The sequence below is a fragment of the Vollenhovia emeryi genome, unplaced genomic scaffold, assembly GCF_000949405.1.
Source record: "Vollenhovia emeryi isolate VEMERY1.0 unplaced genomic scaffold, V.emery_V1.0 DF939146.1, whole genome shotgun sequence".
In the NCBI taxonomy this organism is placed as follows: Eukaryota; Metazoa; Arthropoda; class Insecta; order Hymenoptera; family Formicidae; genus Vollenhovia; species Vollenhovia emeryi.
In genome coordinates, this window is record NW_011967220.1 from 666,026 (window position 1) to 691,029 (window position 25,004).

At 45.0% G+C, this 25,004-nt stretch overlaps 4 protein-coding genes across 7 annotated transcripts in view; 2 read left to right on the forward strand and 2 right to left on the reverse strand.

Moving 5' to 3' along the window:
- Positions 1-13,480, forward strand: part of LOC105566151 (E3 ubiquitin-protein ligase MIB1) — a 412,872-nt gene extending 399,392 nt beyond the window's left edge. The window contains exons 10-15 of one of the 2 annotated variants that reach the window (XM_012019925.1): positions 8,303-8,522; positions 8,737-9,047; positions 9,409-9,583; positions 10,440-10,641; positions 11,739-11,896; positions 12,487-13,480. In XM_012019925.1, coding sequence (XP_011875315.1) covers positions 8,303-8,522; positions 8,737-9,047; positions 9,409-9,583; positions 10,440-10,641; positions 11,739-11,896; positions 12,487-12,627 — 1,207 coding nt within the window. In that variant the 3' untranslated portion in view covers positions 12,628-13,480. The other variant, XM_012019926.1, reaches the window with a different exon arrangement.
- Positions 13,481-14,325: 845 nt separating this feature from the next.
- LOC105566152 (cytoplasmic dynein 1 light intermediate chain 2) lies at positions 14,326-18,822 on the reverse strand. 2 transcript variants are annotated; one of them, XM_012019928.1, is made up of 10 exons: positions 18,673-18,822; positions 18,413-18,486; positions 17,992-18,108; positions 17,674-17,904; positions 17,018-17,228; positions 16,746-16,934; positions 16,538-16,652; positions 16,305-16,421; positions 15,456-15,621; positions 14,326-15,393 (listed from the first exon to the last, which is right to left on the reverse strand). In XM_012019928.1, exons 1-10 carry the CDS (start codon positions 18,765-18,767, stop codon positions 15,278-15,280), a joined length of 1,431 nt encoding a protein of 476 aa, XP_011875318.1. In that variant the 5' UTR covers positions 18,768-18,822; the 3' UTR covers positions 14,326-15,277. The 2 variants fall into 2 exon arrangements, with proteins under 2 accessions (XP_011875318.1, XP_011875317.1); XM_012019927.1 differs by having other exon boundaries at positions 16,281-16,421; positions 18,673-18,820.
- Positions 18,823-19,469: 647 nt separating this feature from the next.
- On the reverse strand, positions 19,470-22,338 carry LOC105566155 (39S ribosomal protein L15, mitochondrial). Of its 2 annotated transcripts, XM_012019931.1 has the most exons (6): positions 22,257-22,338; positions 22,039-22,176; positions 21,242-21,393; positions 21,002-21,167; positions 20,473-20,632; positions 19,470-19,966 (listed from the first exon to the last, which is right to left on the reverse strand). In XM_012019931.1, the coding sequence occupies exons 2-6, from the start codon at positions 22,141-22,143 to the stop codon at positions 19,665-19,667; spliced, it is 885 nt and encodes a 294-aa protein (XP_011875321.1). In that variant the 5' UTR covers positions 22,144-22,176; positions 22,257-22,338; the 3' UTR covers positions 19,470-19,664. The 2 variants fall into 2 exon arrangements, with proteins under 2 accessions (XP_011875321.1, XP_011875320.1); XM_012019930.1 differs by lacking the exon at positions 22,257-22,338 and having other exon boundaries at positions 22,039-22,248.
- On the forward strand, positions 22,294-25,004 carry LOC105566154 (WW domain-containing oxidoreductase). The gene is made up of 7 exons (XM_012019929.1): positions 22,294-22,429; positions 22,562-22,626; positions 22,771-23,007; positions 23,101-23,296; positions 23,656-23,841; positions 23,922-24,177; positions 24,723-25,004. The coding sequence occupies exons 1-7, from the start codon at positions 22,335-22,337 to the stop codon at positions 24,912-24,914; spliced, it is 1,227 nt and encodes a 408-aa protein (XP_011875319.1). The 5' UTR covers positions 22,294-22,334; the 3' UTR covers positions 24,915-25,004.

Below are 25,004 nucleotides of genomic sequence, written 5' to 3' on the forward strand. Positions count from 1 at the left end.
TTTTAATCCCGCCGCGTAAGGGGAGAAGTAAAGCGAAAAGAATGAAAAAAGAAAAGGAAGCGAGAACGTGACGGGTCGAAGGACACGAGGGGCGACGATACGATATCGGGGGCACCGGGCTCTTTCGCTGGGTGCGCCAGCTCCGATGGAGGCGCCCGGAAATTGCGTCACGGTAGCGACCGACGTTCCTCATGGTTTTTGCATATTAGAGCACGTCCATCCTCTCTCCCCGCGACATCGTGCCGTCACCCACGAACGGACATCGCCGATTCGCGCCGGCGCCCGTGCGCTCCTTCCCGATTCACCGATTCACCGAATCGGCCGAATTCGCCGAATTCGCCGAATCTAAACTTGGAGAACCCCGACGCGGAGGCTGTCCCTGAAAGCTTATATAACCGCGCGATGATTGGCGTCTGTTGAATCTCGGGATAATTTACCCTTAGAGCTCGACGAGTCTCTTCGCGGCCTTTCGTTGCACTCGGAAAAAAGATTTAGTTAGTTTAAACCACAGACTTCTTTATATTATGCTAGACCGCTAACTCCTAGTAAATTTGTATAGCAGATGTGAAGCCGCTTGTTTTGCACTTCCTGCACTTTTTAGCGGCAGCCATCTTTACTGTGGGCAAGAAATTTATTTACACGGTCCCAAGGAAAAATGAAAAGTCCAGGTGACGTCAATTTGATGTCATATTGACCAAAATATGACATCAAATTGACATCATCTTGACTTTTCATTTTCCTTGGGGTGTCTGGAAACGGACTTCTATACTAAACATAACAAAGTGGTATGTTTAATATATAGAAGTCTGTGAGTGATATTAAGTGGTATCAAGTGAAGACAATAAATGCAATTATCGATAGGATAATTTAGCCCCTCAAGTGAATGTTGTATTAGTGCAATGTTCCTGTAGGTTGGCGGTCTAGTATAACGTATAGAAGTCTGTGAGTTAAACAAATGAAATATTCCGTAAATAACACGATATAAAAGGGCGCTTGATTTACTCTTCGGTTGAAAACCGAAAGGCTTTCATCGCCAGAAAGTTGAAAATTTAATATTAAAACAGGAAGAAGTTGCGGATAATAATGGAAAATGTATTTTGGATTTAAATTAAAGTGTCAGCTTTTTTTTCATCTCATTTCAAAAGTATCTCTGGAAAACCGCATTAACTCACGCGCTGACCCAGTTGGTTGCGGGGAAGCGAATTCAGAAAAGGTAAAAAGAGCGCGAATTTTCATTGTTTATTATTTCCTTTTTCTCCGGCGAGGGGAAGAATCCGCTGTCGAAAAGCAGAAGCTAATTTATCTCACGCACGATCGACGGGCGGAAGGGCGCGTCGCGAAAATTGCACCTCCGTTTATCGCGCGAAGTTTGATCGAGTCGGATGTCGCGCGCGCGAATGACTGAAAGAAAATCCGCATACTTCGGGACCGTCGGCTGGGAGAGGAGGGTGCAGTGCCGCCGTCGGGGCGGGCAAACGAAAGGGAAGATAAATGGAATTCCGGCGGAATTCCGCGAGGCTGCGGCGGATAAATGTTTCAGGGACTGGAGGCCCTTGCGGTTTCTCAGTAATCCGTCGGTGAATGCCGCGGGAAGGCACTCGCCGAAAGATCGCAGCTTCCGATTTTATCTTGGCGCCGAATGAACGCGAACGATTATCGCGATCGGAGGTGCGATCGGTCGAGAGAATCGCACTTCCGTTACGTACTTCAGTCGCTTGCGGTAAAATATTTTAATCGTATTCCTATACATCTGCAAGTCAGGAGGGAAATACTTTTTTAATTCTCAACGAGAATGTGCGGAAAATCTACACTGAGGAAACAAATTTTCGCAACCGCAGCTAATCGTGGCTTCCTAAAAATATTTTTCTGCCGAAACTGTAAATTTCTAAACCACAGCGAACGGTTTGCTGCCGCACCCAATAGGCACAGTAGCAGGATATTTAGCTGGCACAACTAAATATTAGCTATCCATAGTTTACAAATGAAACTCAGTTGCTACGTGCAGTTTCTAGCTGCGGCAGCTACACTTTTTCCGCGTATCAGAAACTCACGGTCAACTACGGAGGGCTCAAGTATAGTGTGACAAACACGTAGTAACGAAAAGTACAAGAAGCAATATTAATTGGAAGGCGGATGGGGCTAGTAAAAGGACTGGAGCAAGAGTGATTCTCCTCGTTTATGGAGAAGCTTGGAAAAATCTAATAGCGTGATTGATTGAGATCTAATATAAGAGATATATAACGCAATATAAACTGAAATCTAATAATCCTAATATACATATTCCATAACGAAATGAAAAGTACGTGCACGTCTTTCGGGGATAAATTCAAGACGAAAACGGGAGGATGACAGCTTTCGCGAGTAAAACGTGCAGAACGTGCAGCTTTATTTATGCGAGCGAAACTGCGCTTTATCCTCCTTTTTTTTTATTCGGCGTTTCTAGCGCAACGCGTTACTAGATTCCAGTCTACCATCTCCTACATTCGATTTCCTTTTTAGTTACTGATATCTATCGATAGAACGTACTTGACCAATGACATTGCATTCTCGTGGGTCCGCTATTAGTCCGCTGGTAATTCCCTTCCCCTCCTTCCCTCCTTTCGGACGCGAAACAATTCCGCGCCTCGACAATGACAAACCGAGCGGAATTATTTCCCCGCCGCGGCTCGCTCGACTCACTGTGGCCGTTCTCGAGATTATCCTCTCTCTTTCTATTTCTCTCTCCCTCTCGCTCTCTCTCTCTCTCTCTTTCTGCATTCGGCCTCAAAATCCTCTCGATAACACTCGCGACGGACGGACGGAGGAATCGCAGCTGCGAGAATTCACGACGACGACGACGACGACGGCGGCGACGGCGGATACCGAAATAATCGCGAGTACGCGCTATATTTAGCGAAAGCGCGGTTGCGCGCGCGAACGGATTCCGCGTGCGATCTCACGGCGCGCGCGTTTCGCTCATCCCGACTGATCGGTGGCGACGAGGAATCACGCGGAACGGTATCGATCATCGGCGGTATCGATCCGACGACGACGATGACAATGAGGAAAACGTCCGGTCTCTTTTTCTCCTCCTCCTCCTCCTCCTCCTCCCCCCCCCCCCGTCGGGGTCAACCGCGCTCTCGCGCCCTCGTCATTTTGCACACGCTCGTGTCAATTATATTTAGCGTTTCGCCGCGCGATCTCTCACTGACTCACTGCGGAACACGGGAGACGCGGCGCGAGGGCCCTCGGTGTCGGACGTTCGCGGGGCCGTGTATCGCGGGAGGAACAGAGGCACGCGTGTGTTTCGCCGTCGGGGCCCCCGTCCCCGTGGCGCATCGGGTTCTCGGTAGACTCCGGCCGACCGCGATGATGCCACGGCCGTGTCGCTGACTCACTAAATGCCCGATATATGCGTGCGCGAATCGCGCGAGCCCGACCCTCCGAGGCGAGCGAGCGAGCGAGCGAGCGAGCGCGATCGACAATTTTACGTGTACAGTGACGGACAGAATGGTTGCGACACTTTTGTAATGAGTTTAGGAACGCGCGTTCAGGCTTATCTTAACCATTCTATCCGTCACTGTACACCGATGGATAGAATAATTGCGACTGTACAGCGATGGACAGAATGATTGCGACTGTACAGCGATGGACAGAATGATTGCAACTGCACAGCGGTGGACAGAATGGTTGCGACACTTTTGTAATGAGTTTAGGAACGTACAGACTCAGGCTTATCGTAACCATTCTGTCCATTACTGTACAGCGATGGACAGAATGATTGCGACTGTACAGCGATGGACAGAATGATTGCAACTGCACAGCGGTGGACAGAATGGTTGCGACACTTTTGTAATGAGTTTAGGAACGCACAGTTAGACTCAGGCTTATCGTAACCATTCTGTCCATCACTGTACAGTGATGGATAGAATAGTTGCGATTGTACAGCGATGGACAGAATGGTTGCGACAATGTTTTATGAGTCTACGAACGAGCGTTTAGATTCAGGCTTATCGTAACCATTCTGTCCATCACTGTACAGTGAAGAAGATTTTGAAACGTAACTCTGAATCTAAACGCACGTTTCTAAACTTATTAATAACAGAAAGTGTCACAACCATTCTCTCCATCGCTGTACAGTTATGGACAGAATGGTTGCAACACACTTTGATGTTCCAAAACCTTTTTTATGAGGAAATTTTTACTCAAGAAATAGATCGGAAACGCTGGAAATGGTTTCGGAATGGCTATCGAGTAAAATATTCCCCGGAGAAGGAGATTTTGACACGCAACCCTGAATCTAAATGCACGTTTCTAAACTCGTTAAAAAGAAAAAGTGTCGCAACCATTCTGTCCAACGCTGTACATTCGGGACTTCATCTGGAGTCCGCCCGATGAAATTGTCCCGCCGTAAAATCGCGCCCGATTTGTCCGATCCGCGCAAGATGAATCCGCTGGTCTGCCGAAAGTGGAAAACATTGAAAAATGCCAAAACCTCAGGAAAGTCCAACGGGAGAACGTCAGCCAAGCTTACGTTTAGAGAAAGGCGTGAACGAGGCTAAATTCGCGATGGGGTCAACGGCAGAATGAGAAGGCACAAATTTTTTCACACGCGCAAACGCAGCGTACCGAGAAGAAGAATTGTCGACACGATTAAATATACGTTTAATTGGCACTCGTTTCTTTGTTCGAATATTTATGTCGTTTGCGTTATCGAAACGCGATATCTTTGCGAATTAAATATCTGCGTGCACCGCCGCACATCATTAACCGAGTTAAGAAATATTTCGTTTTATTCGACACTTTTTTTTTGCGCGCGTGACAACGTGTGTGTGTCAAAAAAATCTCGCCCGAATCGGTGCTTAGGCCCGGTTTCACCAACGTCGCTTTAAGCTTAGCTTGATCCGTTCTTTGTCTCTTTCTAACTGCTACTTTAGGGAGAGACGAACGTGAATTAAACCAAGACTGAAGTTAAACGACGTTCGGTGAAACCGGGCCTTAGTTCGCGTCCGAATCATCTCCGTTCGTGATCTCTGCGCTCACCAGAATGACGTCGGTGCCTCTAATCCCGATGCGATACTACAATAAACGGGTGCTTTGAAGCCGTAACGATCAGCCGCGAACTGGCGTGTCGGCGTAACGATATCGAGTAGCGCGCGCCGGGAATGCCTAACGACGGTCCATTGATGCCAATAAAGGAATAGAGACGTCGACGGCGGACAAAAGTCCTCTCGTCGACGAGCGACGGGGAAATTAATCGCGGTAATAATATCACGCGTCGCGATATACGCCGCTTGTAAGTGAGGCGCGGGGTATTTATGCGGGCCCCGGGCCGAGACGATTGCGACGAGTTCTCCCGTCTTGAGCGCGCACGAAACGCGGCGGAATGATATTAAACCGGAGGCTGACGGGAGCACGCAATAACCGGAGCGTCGCGCGCTCTCGCGCGCTCGCGCACGCTTATATTTCTATTTATTACATCGCGCGAGGCTGCCGTTGTAATTGCGATAATTATCAGCGACCTTAAATCAACGTCGCGGCGCCTTTCATTCATGCGCGAGATCCCGCGCGGAACTCGACGGGAGAAATGTTCAATGGAGAACAATAAATTCTCCCCGGCGACAGCGCGTCGGTTTCTGTTATAAAAAGGTGCCGAGCCTCATTCCGGTAGACGCGAAAGCCAAAATTGCGCCTTTGCACCTTCCTACTCCCGATATTTTGTAACTTGCTACTTGTTGCATATCGATTGATCTCCTTCGCAGGGTAGTATCTCGATTTTACGCAATTTCTGGCTTTTGTGCTTCTGGACCAGAATGAGCGCAGAAACTAGAAATTACGTAAAACCGAGATACGACCTTGCGAAAGAGATGAGTCGATCCGTCGTACGTGCCGCGATAGATAACACTTGATGTTAAAAAGTAGAGGAGAGTCCCCTGTTATAAGACAGTCTCCTGATATGCGATAGCGGAGTCTCTGCTAATTAATTGACGTCATCTGTTGGTTCCGCCATGAATCTATTGCCCCTGGAGTGAAATCTGCGGAAAACTGATTGTTAGATCGAGTAATCGTCGCGAAAAAAGATTCGTGATTGAATTTGAACGCCGAGAGCCTACTATCTCATACATGTAGGTACCTATTAGAGGACTTTCCGCTATACATGCCATTACTTTACCTATCTTATTTTCTCCGATCAATTAGGATACAATTACACGTTATGAGAGTGGACCGATCGAACCAGTGAGAACAGAAAGGAGACACGTGAGACTTCGGCCTGGCCGAACTTACGTTAACAATGGACCCTTGCTCTAGCATAAAGTCAGAAGTTTGTTTTAGTGAAAACGTCCTTTTTTCAGGGCGAGGTAGCATGTAACAATTTTTAATTGTTCTCAAGCGATTTTGTCACGTGTACCCTTTCTATTCCCACCGAGCTGTTGAATCCAAGCTTGATTGAAATGAACGCGCGATATCTATTACTCAAGTTACGTACATCTTTTTAAATTGCTTTGAAAACAATGCCGGCATAAACCGAGTGACCTTAATCGCCACGTTACTCCTATCGTTTCGCTCGTAATTATTTCGGCAAGCCGTGAAAATTGGCGGCGGGAAGGGGAAAAAAGAGGGAGCCGCGGTGCAGCGGGAGCGGAATGAAATCAACCGGGGCCGGTCAACGGTGCAATAAAATCGCGGGAGCGTCGTCGATGCCGCCGGCACGAGTACGTACCCGGGCATAATTGGCAAAGTAATCGATTTATGGTTATTAACGCGGTAACGGTAACACTCGCGATCATTTGCATATTCATGACAAGGAGCATTGGCTGCGACTCGCGGCTGCTGCTGCTGCTGCTGCTGCTGCTGCTGCTGCAGCAGCCACTGTTGCTGCCGTTGCTGCTGCTGTGAGTTGAGATGCCGCGATCGCACTTGGATGCAAAACGCATCCCTTAGACATTAATGAAAAACGACGCGCCATAAAAGTTTGATGGACTCCCGCGGAGCGAGAGAACGACGGTCGACATCTATAACAGCATCGCGAATTTAACGCGGGTATTACGACTCTCGCGCGAGCATACAGTTATAATACAGTTTGTGCGTTCTGCGTGTGTGCGAAGAGTAATTTTGCCACAGATTATTTCACTTGAATCCTGAAACACGTGACTGGGACACTTGTCGCAAGGCAAGAATGTTAATCGCCAGTAGTTGATTAACGATAAAAGGTAAATTGTTAGACGACTTTAGGCTGGCAGATGGTTTCTTCATTTAAATCCGACGTTTCGACCATACGGGTTGTGGTCCTTCTCAAGGAATTCAATAATCCACAAGTTATCACTTATCACACATTTTGACCGTCAAAAGTTAAGAATTTTTTCTTCTCGTGAATACCAAGGTTTGGCTTCCGGGTTTGGAACCGCGCAAGTTGTCCATTTTGTTAATAAAATAAACTGGAAAAGCCACGGAGAAGTCGAATCTAATGTATCTTTTTATTCGAAAAAAAAAGTCTCGATCTTTCACCCAAACAATTGTTACTTGCGTTCCACAGCAAGTGCAGAAATATTAAGCGCCTGTAATTACTGAAAGTTCCGCAAACTCCTGCAGTCGGACTTCTGATTCCGTGAAACGTGCCGTGGCGTAATTGACGCGAGGCATTCTCTCAAAAGGTTGGGAAAGAGAAGCGCGGGATGGCCTGCCGAGCCGTTTGCGAGATATTTCGAAACATATGCAGGAATCACATATGTGATGAGACACACGTCGATCCCTCATGCCGCGGCAATGGCAGCCGCCTCGAAGAGGTCCCCTCGACGGAGACCCTAAGGAACAGCTGTTCCCGTCCCTCTTTGCCACCTTACCATGGGGTCCCATTACTGCCACGGCGAGTAGTTAGAAATGCACGCGAGATACACGGAAGTGCATCATCTAACGAGAACGCTTGGATTTATGTTGTAAAGTAGACGAAAATCAATGTATTATTCTCAAAAAATGTTCTCTGTGAAATCAAATATTGGTAATAGAATATATTGAAATACAATTAGTTAAAATAATAATAAATTGAATGGCCTCTGGAGAAGAAAAGATAACAGGACGTGCGTCGTGTGCAGATAATAAAAGTAATCGCGTAAAATAGAACAAAATATAGAAAATAAAAACCCTGTGCGTCCTTATGACGTTTTATTCAGAACGTTTCTAGGGAGACGTGGAAATTAATTTGGGGCAACTTCGTTGCAAGATAATTCGAACTAAAATTGTGAGCGTGACGGGAAATGGATTTTCCGCTTTGAGAATGCAATCGCGACTTTTTGTCTTAATGCCCGGCCATTTCGTTTGATTTCAGCGCGATGCGGGTGCTGCTGTCGAAATTACCGCGGCCCTGGATCGTCGACGAGAAGAAAGACGACGGCTACACGGCCCTTCACTTGGCTGCCCTTAACAATCACGTGGAGGTCGCGGAGCAACTGGCGCGCGCCGGAAAGGCCGATCTGGACCTGCAGAACGTGAACCTGCAGACCGCCCTGCATCTCGCGGTCGAGCGACAGCACACGCAGATCGTCCGGGTACATACGTTTCCGCGAATACACCTGCGAAAATTAGAATAATCCTTCGGGGAAAAAAAACACAATCGCAGCACTTAATAATCAAATTCCCCCAGTAGACATTAGGATAACATTTTTTGAATCGACATCCGATAATAGGATAATTCGAGTACGTTGTTCTTTCCCCGCGGAGAGGATCGATAATTCATTTCGCGATAATTTGTTCCGGCCGCAGCTGCTGGTGCGCGAGGGCGCGAATCTGAACGTCGCCGATAAGGACGGGGACACGCCTCTGCACGAGGCCCTGCGCCATCACACGCTGTCGCAGTTGCGGCAGCTGCAGGACGTGCAGGACGTCGGGCGGCTGCTGATGGGCCTGGGCACTCAGGGCCAGGACAAGAAGAGCAGCTCCTTCATCGCGTGCTTCCTCGCTGCGCACGGCGCCGACCTGGAGCTGAAGAACAAGAAGGGCCAGACGCCCTTGGACCTCTGCCCGGATCCGAATCTCTGCAAGACTCTCACCACCTGTCACAAGGACAAGGAGTCGTTAGTATTCGGGAGGGAAGACCGAACGCTTTCCAACCCCTTTGCATCCTAATTACAAACCTTTTAATAAGAACGTTCATTTCGCAAAAAGGCAAGGTTGAATATTATAACCGAGATCTTTGCCGAAATACCGTGGTAATCTGTTAGCGGAACGCGTGGAATTTCTTTTGCGCAAGCTTCGATTTGTTCAATGCTTAATGCGATGTAACGAGAGAGAAGACAAAAGGTTTGTTCGCGAAGAACGAAAAACGCAGAGTCGTATAATCGACTGCCTCGTTACACGTCCCGCCTGTTATTCCCCATGCAATTACGCCCATACATCGCCGTATCTCTTAGGATAACGTGCAACTACCCTTTCCAGACACGACATCGAAGCCATCGTCCCGTCGGCGGCGATCGACGAGTGTCTCGTATGCTCCGACGGCAAGCGAGAGATGCTGTTCAGTCCCTGCGGGCACGTGGCTTGTTGCAACGCCTGTGCACCGAGGGTGAAGAAATGTCTGATTTGTCGTGAGAACGTTCTCTCTCGAGTGAAGGTGAAGTATCATTAACGCTATTGTCGTATTCCTCCATCGTTCTGTCACTTTCTACCATCGGAATACACCATTTTTTTCGCCTAGAAACTTACTTTTCACCCAATAACTTTAACTTAATCAATGCGTCACGACTCTTACAATCTTAATTGCAATCATTTTTTATTACAGCACTTACGTTATTCACGGTCGATCGAAATTGGCATTTGTTTTCGCCTGCTGTTTTATATGATTTGTACTGGCGTTAATTAATTTTCTCGTGCCGTTCGTTTTTGCCGCTGATGACGACCCAAAAAAAGGGCTCGAAATAACTATTTCTTCTCCCTTCCGACGGTTTTGAATTTGATTCTCAAGAGAAAATGAACCTTTCTCCCCGCGAGAGAAAAATCAGTCGTATCTTTATACATTTCTGCACAGAAAAAAAGCTGAATTAAGAAAACCTGAAGTTGCATGAATTAAACGTTGATGCTGTCACGTAAATAATTCACTCAACTGTATTTGCTACGGATTTTTATTTTAAGCATTGAACTATCCAGATTATTAAGACCACTGTCTGACGCGTTCATTCATTAATACCGACGTTGTTTGATTCATTTTATTTCAATTGCACTGGTATCGTCGATACAATTCTTTCCCGTGTACGTTCGTATCGAACATTTATCTCTTCAACGATCTTAATTTAACCTTCTGAAGTTCTAATCGCAATAAATACTCCATTTGACTCGGCACGGCCACGCGGACCGACGATTGTTGACCGAACAGCCGCGTCCTGTCCTGGAATAGATCCTCGAGACTCGGCAAAACGCGCGAGTCCCCATCCACCTCCTGCCTTGGCGCAATAATGCTCGTTTGTTCCCAGATCGAAGAATGCGTGGTGTGTTCGGATCGCAAGGCGGGCATGCTGTTCCGCCCGTGCGGACACATGTGCGCCTGCGAGAGCTGCGCGGCCCTGATGAAGAAGTGCGTGCAATGCCGTGCCCAGATACTGCACATGGTGCCGCTCTCGGTCTGCTGCGGCGGCGGCGGTGATGTCACCTACGTGAAGGGATGCAACACCTCAGGTACCAACGTCCACTTCGCTCCCGCAGCCTCTCGCCTCCCACCGTCCCGGTCCATCTAATCGCGCGGATTATATTCAACCGCTCCCACGTAACGATTAGACAGCTCGCCTCTAATCTCGCTCGGAATATGCCGGACTGCACCCGGACTGTGATTTGCACGCACGTTTTCCGCCCTCCGATAATTAATCCCTCTGAGGCATAGTGAGACGTGCATTGTCTCTCTTTTTTTCGTTTCTTCATTTTTAGTGATTTCGCTAGGCAGATGCAGTTGATTATACATATTATTACTACGCACTCATACAAGCATAAGGAAGTAAAAGTAAATAGCATATAGTTTAAATGTTTAATTGTTAAATTATACTAGAAACAAATTTGGCATAAAGAGCTTTTTTATTTAAAAAAATCATTCGTAGGCAAACTATTTAGGATCGATACACCGCAATATACTTAGATTTCTTAAGGACACTTAATTTTACGTAGTTTTTCAAAAGTTTTTGTAAGCTCCATTCTTTATAACGAATTATTGAAATACTGATATTTTTATTTTGACTTTGTCGCCGGGTCAAATTTTGAATTTAAACAACGTGACTTCAGATTTGCAACCTGAAAAACCTACCTCCGGGTACCAAGTTTCAAAAAAATCGGTCGGATACAAAAATGTATGCCTCAAAGGGTTAAGATGATGGCAAACAGGATTGAAGGGCAAATCGGATCGCTCTTAAAGCGCAGCCGCAAAAGTAGCTTCCCAGCCAACACGCGTATATCCTTGATACGCGGGATTATTAATGTATAATATAAAGTATTTGTAAAAAATACAGAATTTTTTTATTACAGATATTTACCGAGATCTCGCGATGCAAAACTTCTCGACGTTTGTTATTTGTCGCATATGTTTAATTGTACATTAATTACGAAAATAGAATATTAATTTTGCTATTGATATAATAACATTAATTATATCGCGAGCGAAAATACGAAGACTGATGAACGAGAGCATCGCCCCGGCGATGCCGCCGTTGTCCGGGAATTGGCAAGACCTTTTTCTTCTTCAGTTTGTTCTTTCTCTTTTTTTTTAACCAACCTGTTATGCTTCGAAGGAACAATATCCGAAGTCAAGGCGGATCCCGAGGAAGAGCCGACGCCCTCGAACAACACCGTGGCTGGGGAAGCTCTCCTAATGAACAACGGCAGCCGAGATACTTCCCACAGCGACATACAAAAACTACAGCAGCAATTGCAGGACATCAAGGAGCAGGTACGTGTCCCTTTCGCGTCTCGCTTCGTTATGCGCCGCTTTAATGAAACGAATAATTTAATTTGTGTCGAAGAAAGAAGTCCGCGCACCGCGCGCACCGTACAATTACCTTTCGCTCTCGAAAAAAAAGGGATATAAAAAAACCTGCAGAATTCTCTCGGACTGCGTTTCGAGCCTTCTTGTCGCGAGTACCGCAACAACTCTAACTGCAGCTCCTCCTAGTTTTTACCTCATTAGTTTTGAAAGGGACTCAAGAAGTTTGATCATAAATAAATTAGAAGAATGTGATTGGAAGAAATCAACTTCTTTTAATAATTTTTTTTTATCGAGAGGCTTGATCATGAATGAATTAGAAGAATTTGATTGGAAGAAATTATTTTTATTATTCGATTACACGAGTGGGACTTGAAGAAAATCTAAAGGAGTTAACGTTAACAATTAAAAAATGCGCGACAAAGACGCAGGTACCGATCCCAAATTGAAGGAAACCGTGGTGAGGCTTGAACGAGCCGATCTGTTCACGACGGGGACGACAAAACCCGATGTAGAATAATTTACATGGGATAAAATCTTATTCCCTATTGTTGCAGACCATGTGCCCGGTTTGTCTGGACCGCCTGAAAAACATGATCTTCCTGTGCGGACACGGCACTTGCCAAATGTGCGGCGACCGGATGTCGGAGTGTCCGATATGTCGCAAGGCGGTGGACAAACGTATTCTACTCTACTAAAAATACAAGACTGTCACCGGCCGCGCTGCGCGCTGAAATTCTCCGAGAGCGATTGTACGGACGAATTATAATCCACAACGATTCACGACATTTCGCGAGAGAGGAAACGCTTCCTCCTAAGCCCCGTTTATTTCTGACAGCAGCATCGCAAAGCAACGTTGTTTTACGAATCATGATATTCAATGGCATAGCATTGAAGAATAGATATTAAATATTCCCCCTGCTAGCTGCGATGGTTTATAGATAGAAATGTAAGTTGGTTAATCAATGACCGCGATAAGTGCGCACAATTATTATTTATTAATCATATCTTTAATGAGAAAAACTCGTTGCACGATAGATAACATGTTGAAGTTGCGTTCGCACTTAGCCGTACGGTTATTAATACGTAGGTCTAACATATTTCCAATAAGCTTCCTGTAAAACCTTTATTTACCATATACAAATACTGTCGCCTTTCTGCATGATAAAAGATTCAGAAAATGCTCAGTAGACATTAAAAGGTTCTTCCGATTATCTATTATCAATAGGAATAATGATTTTATATCTCTCTCGAGCTTGAATGATTTCCATACATACACACATAGATTGCCAAAATTGGGAATAAGTAAAAAGGATCGCATTTGAATTGTTTGTTTTTTTTCCAAGTATTAAAATTTATCACAAGATGATTTATCGTTGTTGATTAACTATTATAAGCTGCCAATATATATAATGTTACAGAAATTGTTAAAAAAATATTTTCGGTACAGTACAATGGCTGGTCTACATCGGCAAGGTAATGAAGCTATATTCAATTTCTTTTCTCAACTTAAAAATTTGTATATTATTTTATTGAATGTATTATATTAATTTTTTTACATATTATATGGATCATATTTTTGAAGTTATAAAATTTCATAGATAAATGATTTTTAATATAAGTTGTTTATATCAATTTTGATAGTAATAAATAAGACATATACATATACGTATATGAAACATATCTAATTTTGTATTTATAAAAAAGATCTTTTTAAAAAATATTAGCTTCAGCTTTGAAAAATGTAGATTTGTCACTGATGATCCTATAGTATACCATGTCTATAAAAGTAATTGTGCTCTTTTCCTTTTTATGTCAGTTTTGTTGCATTTCATGTAACAGCATTTTTTCTCTTATAAATTTTTTTCGAACATGAATGAGCGAAAGTTTTATTTTATTTGATTCTCAGTTTGTGTTGAAATACTTACAATTAGCTCAATTTCGAAAATTATTTATATTAGCATTATATCATGACAATTGATAACATGTAATCTTAGACAAAAAATACGAAGTAATAAATATAGAAGGATTTATATTTGAAAGCCATTCCTATTTTGACAGTATTTCTATTTTATTACTGTCTTTGTTGAGTTTTCACTTCATAATCATTGATCATCAGTAAATAATGCAAATTACACGATATTATAAATAATATAAATAAAAATATGACAGTTTGTGAGCTGCGATACGTGTCACAGAGGATGTCATAGGGGAAAGACTATATTATTACATTATTGATTGCTTCAATGTATTTTATCTAAGTACAATAAAATAAAGGAATTTTGTATATACAGACTCGCCATACGAATTCCTTTATTAAACGTCGCCGAATGGAATTGTAATTAAGTTGTATGGAAAATTATTGCTTGAACCGACAATAAGCGTAAGAGACGAGATATACGAAAAATTATTTATTTTCATCGAGAATTTGAATTTCATATACATAGAGCCACATTTATGTTGATAACTGAATGTACATATCTCTGCTCACCTGCTCTCTCGAGTCGTATAACCATACTCGGAAATCTACAAAGGAAGTATCGAATTTACACGCGCCATTTGGACATCTATTCCAGCCTCGTACCATTAGTTGTCCCTAAATCTGAAGACTGCACTGCGTCTTCCGTTAAAAGGATTCTCCCATTTATTTTATGAACAATTCGTATAAAATACTATCCCACGCATTCGCACAACACTTTCGCAGCGCTAACGGCACTTACGTTGCTAAAATTAGACCGAATGTGGTGACGAGCCACCATAAAGATATATCTCGTAAAAGAACCACGATCGAGTGTATGAAACGTAAGAGTAAGTTCGTTTACGAAGGAGAGACAAAGAACATGTGCACTCATATGTAAATATATAGAACGATTAAAAAAAAAAAAAGGACCGCGCTTCCGTTTCCACGTACACGGGCGTTGCTAAATAATTTACTATGACCAGGCTAGCTTTACTAGGACATGTGCGTAAGCATATATATCTCGGTAATATTATTATATTAAATATTTTAATTACATTAATTTAATAGCTTTCTAATTGTTCTCTGCTTCGTTACTGATATTTAGTCGATTACGACACTCGAGGCTGTCGAGAGTTGCGAGACAGATTATATATATATTTTTTTTTTAATTTAAATTTACCTCCTTCGCGGTGTGATCGAGTTAGAGATTATTGATTAGAGCTAAATTTTACCTCTTCGCGACTCATCTTACCGTTGTTACAATTCCCGCTATTATGAGCGAACTACAAGACATTTCAGATTTGCATTTGGATTCTGTCTGATGGCAACGAAGCTTCGACTATCGTCCTCATTGTACGAATGGATCGCGAAGAAAAAGCGCGCTATCTTTAACATTCAGACGACGAGTTCAGGTTGGGTGGAGAAAGTTTCTTGGTCCGAGTAAGACGATCTAACTCCGCTGCCGCGTCATTACACATCGTTGCCTTGTCCACCGGTGTACCGTCTGAAGTATGAAATGTCTCTCTCGGTATATTTTCATTATAAGTAGAAGTTATTATTACATACCAAGTTTCAGGGGACTTGTTCCTACGCTGCCCGGCGTCCCCGGCGAGCCGGGCGGCACTCCAGTCTTCTTATAGAGAAGAGAATTGAAGAAATTAGCTAAGACACCTTCCCCGGACGGTGTCCCGCCGGTACCCTTGGGATCCAGCTTTTTGTTCGGCGACGCGACCTATTCGCAAAATCGTTAGTGTCTGTCCGTTGTTGAGTAAAGGAGTTTACTACTCGTAATGGACAGATCATACCACATAGATTAGAACATGCTTTCAAATGTTAACTGCAATAACCACACGAGATGACGGCTGGAATTGAAATTACGTGGAGTGTTAAGCGACACATGTACAGTGGACTTTTGGGAGAATTTCTTTTCATGATTCATCAGCTTTAGGATTAAATCACTGTATGTTAAGTGAAACCAAGTGACTTTGCACGATAAGACACTATTGTCTCTATGTTAATGTACTGCAACTACATCATCACTCTATGAAATGAATTCATTATATACATTAAGCAGGTTTTGTAAAAGGCGTAAGCTCGTAATACACGAAGGACAAAGATACATTTAACTTTTACCATGAAATAAATGAGTCGGCTGTACGAATGAACGAAACAGTTATGCAACAAGTATACTGTACAATAAATGAAAGAGTTGGCACAAACGTACATCAGGTTATCACAGACTCGATAGTTCTGTGTTGGACGTGAAGGGTGAGATTAATGAATCACTCGCACGACTTTTTACAATTGCGATGAGAAAATTAGTGGCAATGCTGTGGCCTTTCGAATCGACACGCAACATGAAGAGCATGCTCCATGTATAAATGGTATAACCTGTATAACTGGTCCAGGGCTTGCCTGATTCCGAGTCGTCGGAGAACGAGTAGGGTCTTTCAGGCCCGACAGAGCTGCCTGCTGCCGCGCGAGAAAAGCCTGCTCCTCTTCCGCCTGAACCTCCATTTCTCTAGTAACGCACTACACCAATAACATTAACGGATAAAATATCCAGCTAGTACACTTGCGTCATGTCGAAAAAAGTTGTATATATTATGGGCGTAAAGCAGTAAATACGAAGCGGTACGATAGCCTACTTTTCGATTCGTTGCTGGCTGTGCGATAACATCGCGATAGTAATCGGTCGCCTTCATGGATTGCAAATTCTCGTGCAAAATACTAATCTTCTTCATGTTATCCCAACCAGCAGGTCTGCAAAGTAAATGCGCAATGCAAATGATTTTAACGTGTGCGCGCACGCAGAAGAGAAAACGTTTCCCAGTCGCGTCAACTGGATGCTCTTACATAAGTACTGCATCCTTTTCGACGACCAGTGCCGGTGTTCTGAACGGTAACGAATAAATCCTATGCGTTAGATATTTATAAAGCAAATCACAGTTCTTATCCTCCTTCGCCGATGTGTAGAAGAGACCCGCACCGTATTGTAAGCAAAACCGTCTGATCCATTGTTGCATGAAGTCGAAGTGCTCGTCTCTGTGAACAAAAGGAGGGAAATAACCGAGATTAACGTTCGTCAGCTTGTTTGCATTACCATGAATTTTTCACGCGATACTCACTTATAGTCCTGCTCCTTTTCAAGAGTGGACATGTAATCGGTTTTCGTTATGACTACGACGACGTCCAGGCCCAGATTGGTTGTAAGTACTCCCTCCGGCAAGGGCAAGCCCTCGGCGGTGTCGTCGTCCAGATTGCGACTGGTACGTCGCAGGGGACTCCCAGGATCCAGTTCGTCTCCCGGTTCCGTATAGTCCTGCCACTTCTTAATATCTGGCGAGATAAAATCGTACGTAGCAACGTCGTGTCTCTCAAACAGCTCAACCTTTACTTTCCGTTAGCAAGCGCACACATTGTACGAATCTTATACTTTAGTTTATTCAAAAAATGAAGAGAGCGAGAAGTGCAGTAACGATCAAAGTGACGAGCGATAGTTGCCAGAGCTTGGTATCTTCTTTTAAAAACTACCAACACATATATAGACGTAAATACTATCTATATCTGTCTTTCGCTGGAAAAATAATGAGTGCGTCTTGTATATTGTATCTAAAATCAAAGGAATTCAAGGAACTGTATCTCTTCACTAAATAAATTGAAGATTTACCGTGTATCTATATATCCTTGATTAAAAAAACTTGAAGCTACCAAGCTCTGATGGTTGCATTAATGTGACATTCGCGCGCAACGGTATAGCACTACATATTACAGCTCCACTTACTAAACTGCCTGCACCGTTGCCTACTATCATTATCTAAGGGTAATTTGTCAATATGATCGCCTAGCAGCGCCGCCCACGATTGAAGCTGATCGAGAATGGCCCACGGCGTGGTCATGGCAGCGACTAATATAACAAGCGTATGCGGAAACCTCTCTTTGTTCAGAGCGAATCTCAGAAGATTCGCGTGACCCGGGTCTCCGTCCAGGACCCATACGGACAGTCTCGTGTGATCTGCAAGGAAATGGACGGTCACGCCGTTTGTCGAGATCGAGTCTGATCGAGCGACAGTCTGAATATCCATCTTAATTTCACGCTAACCGTCTCTGTAGTCATCTCTCACGTCGATATACGCAAATTCTAGCCCGGAGCCTTTCTTCGGGTCCTCCACACCTTGTAGTTTGGCTATAAGCGTAGTCTTGCCGCTCTCATTGTCACCTAGAAAAACAAACGCACATGTGTCAAGGGGGTCGGCGCTCCGGGTGCACGTCTGCGCCCGGACAGCGGGTGAACGCGTCTCGCCGATATAACCTGTCGCGCTGACAAAATGCCGTGCGCGCGCGAAATACAATTGCGACGGGGCGAACGAATCTGTCTCCCGCGAGCGAGCAACGCGGATACAGCGACGAAGGCGCGTTCCCCGCCGATGACACACGCGTCGAGCGGCCGAGCAGCTACTTGATATGCGTGCCGCACGCGCGCGATCGTGGGGGGCCCCCCGAGACGTCGTCGGTGTATTTACCTAACACGAGGACGTTCTTGTTCGACGGCAGCTTGTTGTTGCCGCTGTTCTGCACCTCCGCCAGGATGGACGACCTGCAAGGCATACAACGTCGAGTGAGGCACGGGCGCGTAATTTTTTGTTCTCACGCAGCGCGGATGTGTCACGCGAAGCGGAAGGCATCGGCGCGCTTTCTCACGCGAGGGCGAAGGGGCCAGGCGGCGTCCCGCGGCGCGTCCCGACGCGCGCGGCCAACGTCGCGCGGACCCTACGGCACGTACCACAAGTTGTCCTTGTTCTCGATGTCCTCTTTCTTTTTCGTCTGAAAGCCATCGCTCTGCAACATCGTATCAACCGTCGTCGCTGCCATCATCATCCATTTGACAGGCCAGGGGGATATCGATTGCGAGAGCGCGCGAGCGGCGGCGGCGGCGCGGGTGTGGTGGAGTCGATCGTCTCGACTTCGATTCCCGACCAGCGCCGAATAGATCGACCGAGCGCGCTCGAGCGCCGAGGCGCGCGTTCGAAATTGCTGGCGCGCGTCGCGAGACGCCAAGGCTGCGGTCCTTACTCGATGCCGCAAATGCTTCGTAACGTTTTTCTCCTTTCTTTGTTGCACGAAAGGGAAAGGAGTGCTTCAAAGCGTTGTGTAGCATCAAGTGAACGGCAGCTCCGAAATTCCCGTGAAATTAAAAAAAAAAAGAACTGTAACTGCAGGCGCTACTCGCGTTACCTTACGAATTCGGTTGCTTGCACTAGTGCACACTCGGTGCGCACTAAGTCTACAGTCAATTCTTATATCGAAGGATCATTTTAAATACCTCTTGAAAGAGTTGATATAAAAAGTTTGCCTATAAACAAGCCTTAGTCTACACTCAATGTGCACTAGTGCAAGCAACCGACGACACTGCCAGAGTCTCTCATATCTGGACATCAGCCTTTGCGGGAATGAAACATGCTGAAATTTTAGCTCGTCTACATACATAAAATAGAATAAACGCATCAAATTGTCACAAAATATCAAAGGGATAAAATTAGGGGTAGAATGTCTGGGTAGCTGTATTTTTTTAACGAGATCTAGAGAGAATAACTTTATGTAGATTCAGCTAAGTGAAAAGATTTAGAAGTTAACAGGAAACATACACAGAGGCAGATTCGTTCTATATACAGATTCGATCGCGCAATTTTAATAACAAAACGATTGTCGCACAAGTATTTATTAAATCTAATTTATTCACATCGCAGTTCTATGTATCTCTCCTCGTGCCTCACTTCAACTCGCGTAGAACTCCTTCAGATACTCGGCTTTCGGCTTCAGTATGACTTTGTCCTTAAGGCTGACCACCCAGCCCGGTTCCAGACCGTAGAACATCTGCCGCGGATCCTTGCGCTCGCATAACATCTCGTAATCGGGATCGTCCTCGATTTTCGGTAATTCGTAGCCGTACTTTTGCGCCAGTACCAACCGTTCTTGAGAGATCTTCTCGGGATCGGCCAAGTACCCCCTCGTGGCGGCGCTAGAATAATATTCTAAGCAATCCGTCGGCGGCGGAAGTCTACGCAGTATCGGTTCACCTGCACATCATTGAAAAGACGTATAAAGGATCTTTGAAGGCACTCGATGTGCAGAATCACCGTACTTTCTAAAAGTCAATCAGTGACTATTCACTGCTTTCAGCGATAATCCAACGATTGATTTTTAGGGAGTACAGTGCGGTGCATTAATTCGCTTCGAGTCGTACTGTAAAGAAGCATCTGTTTAAAAAAGCAAGTAATTTTTGTCCATCCCTAATTGTTACCCGAACCGAATTAACGCACCGTACTCTTACCATGTAAATTATTGCGGACACTTCGCAAAGATGATATTTTCTTAGTTTTGAACTATTTGTAGGCAGGCAGTTGAAAGAAATATGTTGATCTACCTTTTTAGTTCGTTAATTCGTTAAATATACTTCGTAGAGAAGTAGGGTAATTCGTTTCAGTGCTTCGAAACTAAGAAAACACCAACTTTGCGAGGTGTCCATAATAATTTGGCGCGGTACTGTATTTTCCAGAAACGACAAGTATTTCTGTAAAACCACCTTTTCCGAAGAACTGTTCCGTATCGACCATGGCGTGAAGACAGTGTATGTCGTAGTAGGCGGTCGTAATCACACCGCCGTTTCTTTCAATCGCAGCGATTACGGGCTCGCTGGCCCACTGCACCTCTATGTTCACCTTGGCGTTAAAGCGATGTGCCCCCTTGAAACAAAATGCCCCCTGTTACACTTTCAGAATGTATGTACAACTTGTTACAATTGAAAGCTTCCACGGCGTGCTCTGGAAATCTAACAGCGAATTCGATTGCTTGCACTAGTGTGCAACTGAACGCGCGCTAAGGCTTGTTTAGTAATTTCTTACATTTGAGGATTATCTTAAATATCTCTTGAAATACTTCCTAGCTAGTGAAATAATCTATACATTTGTGCGGATCATTTGTTTGCTGGATAGTTCTGGAACATGTATTTAAGATAACTTGATATATAAGAATCGACTGCGAACAATGTCCTAACATGCAATCGTATTCGCCATAGGCTAAAGGACCTAAATTGTAAAATCGCAAGACATTACCTCATCTGTTAAATGAACTCCGGCATGTTTCCAGTTGACATTCATATGGTACAGGCCAGTGTTTATCAATGATACAAGATCGATTGGTCTACCGATGTCCAGCCGATTTGTGTCGATGAACATCTGCAGCTTTTGTAAAGAGAGCGGCGGATACTCTCGCCTCAGGCTGAAACACACATCATTTCCCGCCTCAGCAATCCAACGTACGTACACAGTTGCTCACAAATCTATCAGACTCACTGGTGTCCCTTGTAGTAAGGCTCCTTGCTGAATCTCAGATAAAACGGGTTGTTCCCAGTCTCGTAGCCTATGCGCATGTAATTCTGCCTCTGGCCGGAGCCCTTGTTTCCAGCGCCGTGCTTGTCACCACCGTGTTGACCCCTGCCACGTTTCTAGAAGAGGAATTAAATTGAAGTAGCGCGTCTTGGCGTCGTGTTAAAAGTATCTACGTGTGTACCGTAACTTGACACTCTCATTTCGTCGTTCACAAAGTACAATTGTTTCTATCACACAACTATACGGGTTGTCTCGTTTTAAATGATCCACGCAAATATCTCCAAAACTATGAGAGATACGGAAAAACGTTTCAAACAGAAGTTGTTTGGTTCGAAGGGGGACATAAGGTGGTGCCATTGACTTGGCCTTGGATTGTCATTCGAAGGTCACGTGCCGGACGCAGCTGACGAGTTGTCAGTCAGCAGTCGGAGCTGCACGCTGCTCCTTTTTCTTTCCGGCTGAAAGAAAAAGGCCCGACACACAGTTCCGACTTCTAACGACTAAGCGACTCATTGCAGACCGGGCCTTACGGTTGCGCTAATACCCAGTGAGAAATGATTCGTCGCTCGACGTCGTTTCGACACCGGTCCGCTTCTCGCTGGGCAGGCATTGTAGCTATTACAATGAAACAGGTCGCAGAAAACTAATTACGGCTGCCATCGCGGTGTCGCGCCGAATTGACAATTGCACGAATTCGCGCGGATCAGCTTTCGCAGGCTGAAAAATGTGTTACTGCTGTTGCTGCCCGGCTGTATCCTTACGGTCGGTGTCCTCGAGCCGGGATTATCTCGGATGTTCGCCAGTGACAGTCTAGGTAACGCTTTCAACATGGACAGCGCCAGGTCCCTTCCCTGCTTCCCAGCCATGCCGTTGTCGGCGATACGTCGTCAGTCAAGACTCTTCGGTCAGAAGTTCGCATTAAATAAGTATACACACCGTTGCCGAGGCGTCCGCGAGCTTTCTAACCTCAAAAACCTACCTTGCGCGCGCGCGCGGCGACACCGACGTCCACGTTCCGAACCGAGAGCGACGGGGGGGGACATTCGGCGGTCCAAAGATGGTGGCTGTTTTGAACGACTCCGATAGCGAGGACGAGCTGCCGCCGGGATGGGAGGAGAGGACGACATTAGACGGGAACGTCTATTACGTCAAGTAATCGGGATGACACATGTGTTTATGCGCGGGACGATCTTTGATCTCTCGGGATCGAGCACCGTCCCTCGCGCATTGTCGCGCGGCGCTGACGTAAGATCGCGATTATAACACGAGATTACCGGGTTGCAGCCACTACACGAAGGGCACGCAGTGGACGCATCCCAGGACCGGCCGGAAGAAGATCGTCAACGGAGGTACGTGTTCGATTTCTCTACAGAGCCGTCTACGTCTCGGCAGTAAGAAGCGCGGGAGGCAAACCTTCACCTTTCGCACTTCCGAGAGTGTTGAAGATTATCCAAAGGGCTGAAGCAGAGGTTTTTAATTGGCAAACCAAACAGATTTACCACCTGGATGGGAGAAGTGTGTCTCGGACGACGGGAAAGTTCTGTACATAGACCACACGAATCGCACGACAACCTACACCGATCCACGATTAGCATTCGCCACCGAATACAAGGAGATGTCTCAGGTATTGCGACAGAGATTCGACGCGAGTAGCACCGCCCTGGCGGTGTTGCACGGCCGGGATCTGCGCAACAAAGTCGCCCTCGTTACGGGAGGTAATGCGGGCATCGGTAAGCGAGAACAGTCAAACGGTTGCAACAATAATTGCAATTTTTACCTAGTTCTCACAATTTAATTTATTAAACAAAATGTTGGATATGCAGGATATGAAACGGCCAGATCGTTGGCTTTACACGGCTGCGATGTAGTATTAGCTTGTCGGGATGTAGAAAAGGCTAACGAAGCTATAAGACGTATTCAACAGGAGAAGGAGACTGCGAGCTGCGTTGCCTTGAAAATGGACCTGTCGTCACTGAGCAGCGTGCGTGAGGCTGTCGAGGAGTTGAAGCAGAAATTCAAGTATAGCCAACGGCACACGATACTATTTTTCCTGCTGGATTGCCTACGAGAACCAATCAGGATTTAGCCTTAAGTCACTTGATCTGAAACTCTGCATGGGTTGCTTTCGAGAGTTCCCTATCGGCGTTACTTATTGTTTGAAAGTGTCGTTCTGTCTTTCTTCGACGCATAATGAGCAACAAAGAAAGAATGACGCTTTCAGTGCTAAGTAGCGCTGATAGTGAGCTGCCAAACGCACCCTTGTTGGTTCTCATAAGCAATCTAGTAGGAAAAATGGTATCGTGTGCCGTTGGCTTAAATCTGTTGCACGTAATTATTCTGTTATGTACTTTGTTACATTGGATTCCCTAATCTTTCAGGTCTCTGCATATTCTTATATTAAACGCCGGCGTGTTTGGTCTACCACATCAACTCACGCAGGACGGTTACGAGACGACGTTTCAAGTTAATCATCTGTCGCACTTTTACCTGACGCTTCTCTTGAAAGAGATTATACAGAGCTCCAACAATCCCAGGGTCGTAGTGGTCTCCAGCGAATCGCACCGGTCAGATGTTCTCGATTACATTCTACATGTAGTGTTAATTAAGTAGATAATTTTTACAACCAGATACATCGCTGATGCAGATTTTCAACGGTACGAACCGCGGAAGACGTTCACCAGTTAACTCTGTCTCCGCCGGCGTACAAATACTGGGCGATGGGAGCGTACAACGAATCGAAGCTCTGTAATATTCTGTTCGCGCAGGAATTGGCACGGCAATGGCCCACCGTGAGCGTGTTTTCTTGTCATCCCGGTAACATGGTGTCTACGTCCCTATCGCGTCATTGGTGGCTCTTCCGATTGCTGTTCGCTCTAGTACGGCCGTTCACGAAATCATTGGTACGACACAAGTCTCGTAATTTATGCTATAGATTTGAATTTGGAAGAGTAAACTTGGAAATAACGAGAAAAAAAGATTGGTCCGGCTAGATTTACCTTCTGATTGTTTCACATCCTAACGAATTTAGAGGAAAATCGTCTATTATGAGATAAGTTTCTAATATGAGATAGCAGGTTTTCGACACCCAAATTCAACGACAGATCTTCTTTCGCAACGATTACACAATCTAACAATGAATTTTCCACCAAACAGATTTCACTCCAAGGGCAATAAATTTACGGTAGAATCAACAGATTACGCCTATTAATTTAACAGAAACTCCCCACTATCTCATATTGGGAGCCTATCTATATATAATAAGAGACTTTCCTCTATATTTACAAGAAGTCAAAAGTCAGCTTTCAGGCCTCTAGTATAATCATGTTCAGAATTGCACTTTTCAACATTTCATTCTTTTCTATTGTTGTATCATGCGTTTCTGATTTGCGCTTGTATTGTAATCGCGAAGAGCAGGCGGGCTAATGAATTAAATAACGCGTTTCAGCAACAAGCAGCGAGCACGACAGTATTTTGTGCTACCGCACCAGAGTTGGAGGGTGTCACGGGTAGCTACTTCAACAATTGTTGTCGTTGTCAACCGTCGAACGCCGCGCTAGATCCTGCAATAGCCGCGCGATTGTGGACTCTCAGTCAAGATATGATAACGGATGTTTTAAAGAGAGATCAGGCTAATTAGAGACAAGGGGAAAAATTATGTGCTATACATATAATTTATTATACATGATACAATTTGTATATTTATAAAGAATAATTGTTAATAATAATA

Bases quoted from the DNA above. Each gene is read 5' to 3' on its own strand.
- LOC105566152 (XM_012019927.1), bottom strand. From the start codon at position 18,767: ATGATGATGGCAGCGACGACGGTTGATACGATGTTGCAGAGCGATGGC. The intron at 16,653-16,745 runs GTAAGAGCATCC...TTTACTTTGCAG, and splicing joins GAAAAGGATGCAGTACTTAT to ACCTGCTGGTTGGGATAACA. The intron at 16,422-16,537 runs GTAGGCTATCGT...TTATTGGTGTAG, and splicing joins AGCCAGCAACGAATCGAAAA to TGCGTTACTAGAGAAATGGA.
- LOC105566155 (XM_012019931.1), bottom strand. From the start codon at position 22,143: ATGGCTGGGAAGCAGGGAAGGGACCTGGCGCTGTCCATGTTGAAAGCG. The intron at 21,168-21,241 runs GTGAGTCTGATA...TGTGTGTTTCAG, and splicing joins CCTTACTACAAGGGACACCA to CCTGAGGCGAGAGTATCCGC. The intron at 19,967-20,472 runs GTGGTTTTACAG...AATGATGTGCAG, and splicing joins GGAACAGTTCTTCGGAAAAG to GTGAACCGATACTGCGTAGA.
- LOC105566154 (XM_012019929.1), top strand. From the start codon at position 22,335: ATGGTGGCTGTTTTGAACGACTCCGATAGCGAGGACGAGCTGCCGCCG. The intron at 23,008-23,100 runs GTAAGCGAGAAC...TTGGATATGCAG, and splicing joins GGGAGGTAATGCGGGCATCG to GATATGAAACGGCCAGATCG. The intron at 23,842-23,921 runs GTCAGATGTTCT...TCGCTGATGCAG, and splicing joins GTCTCCAGCGAATCGCACCG to ATTTTCAACGGTACGAACCG.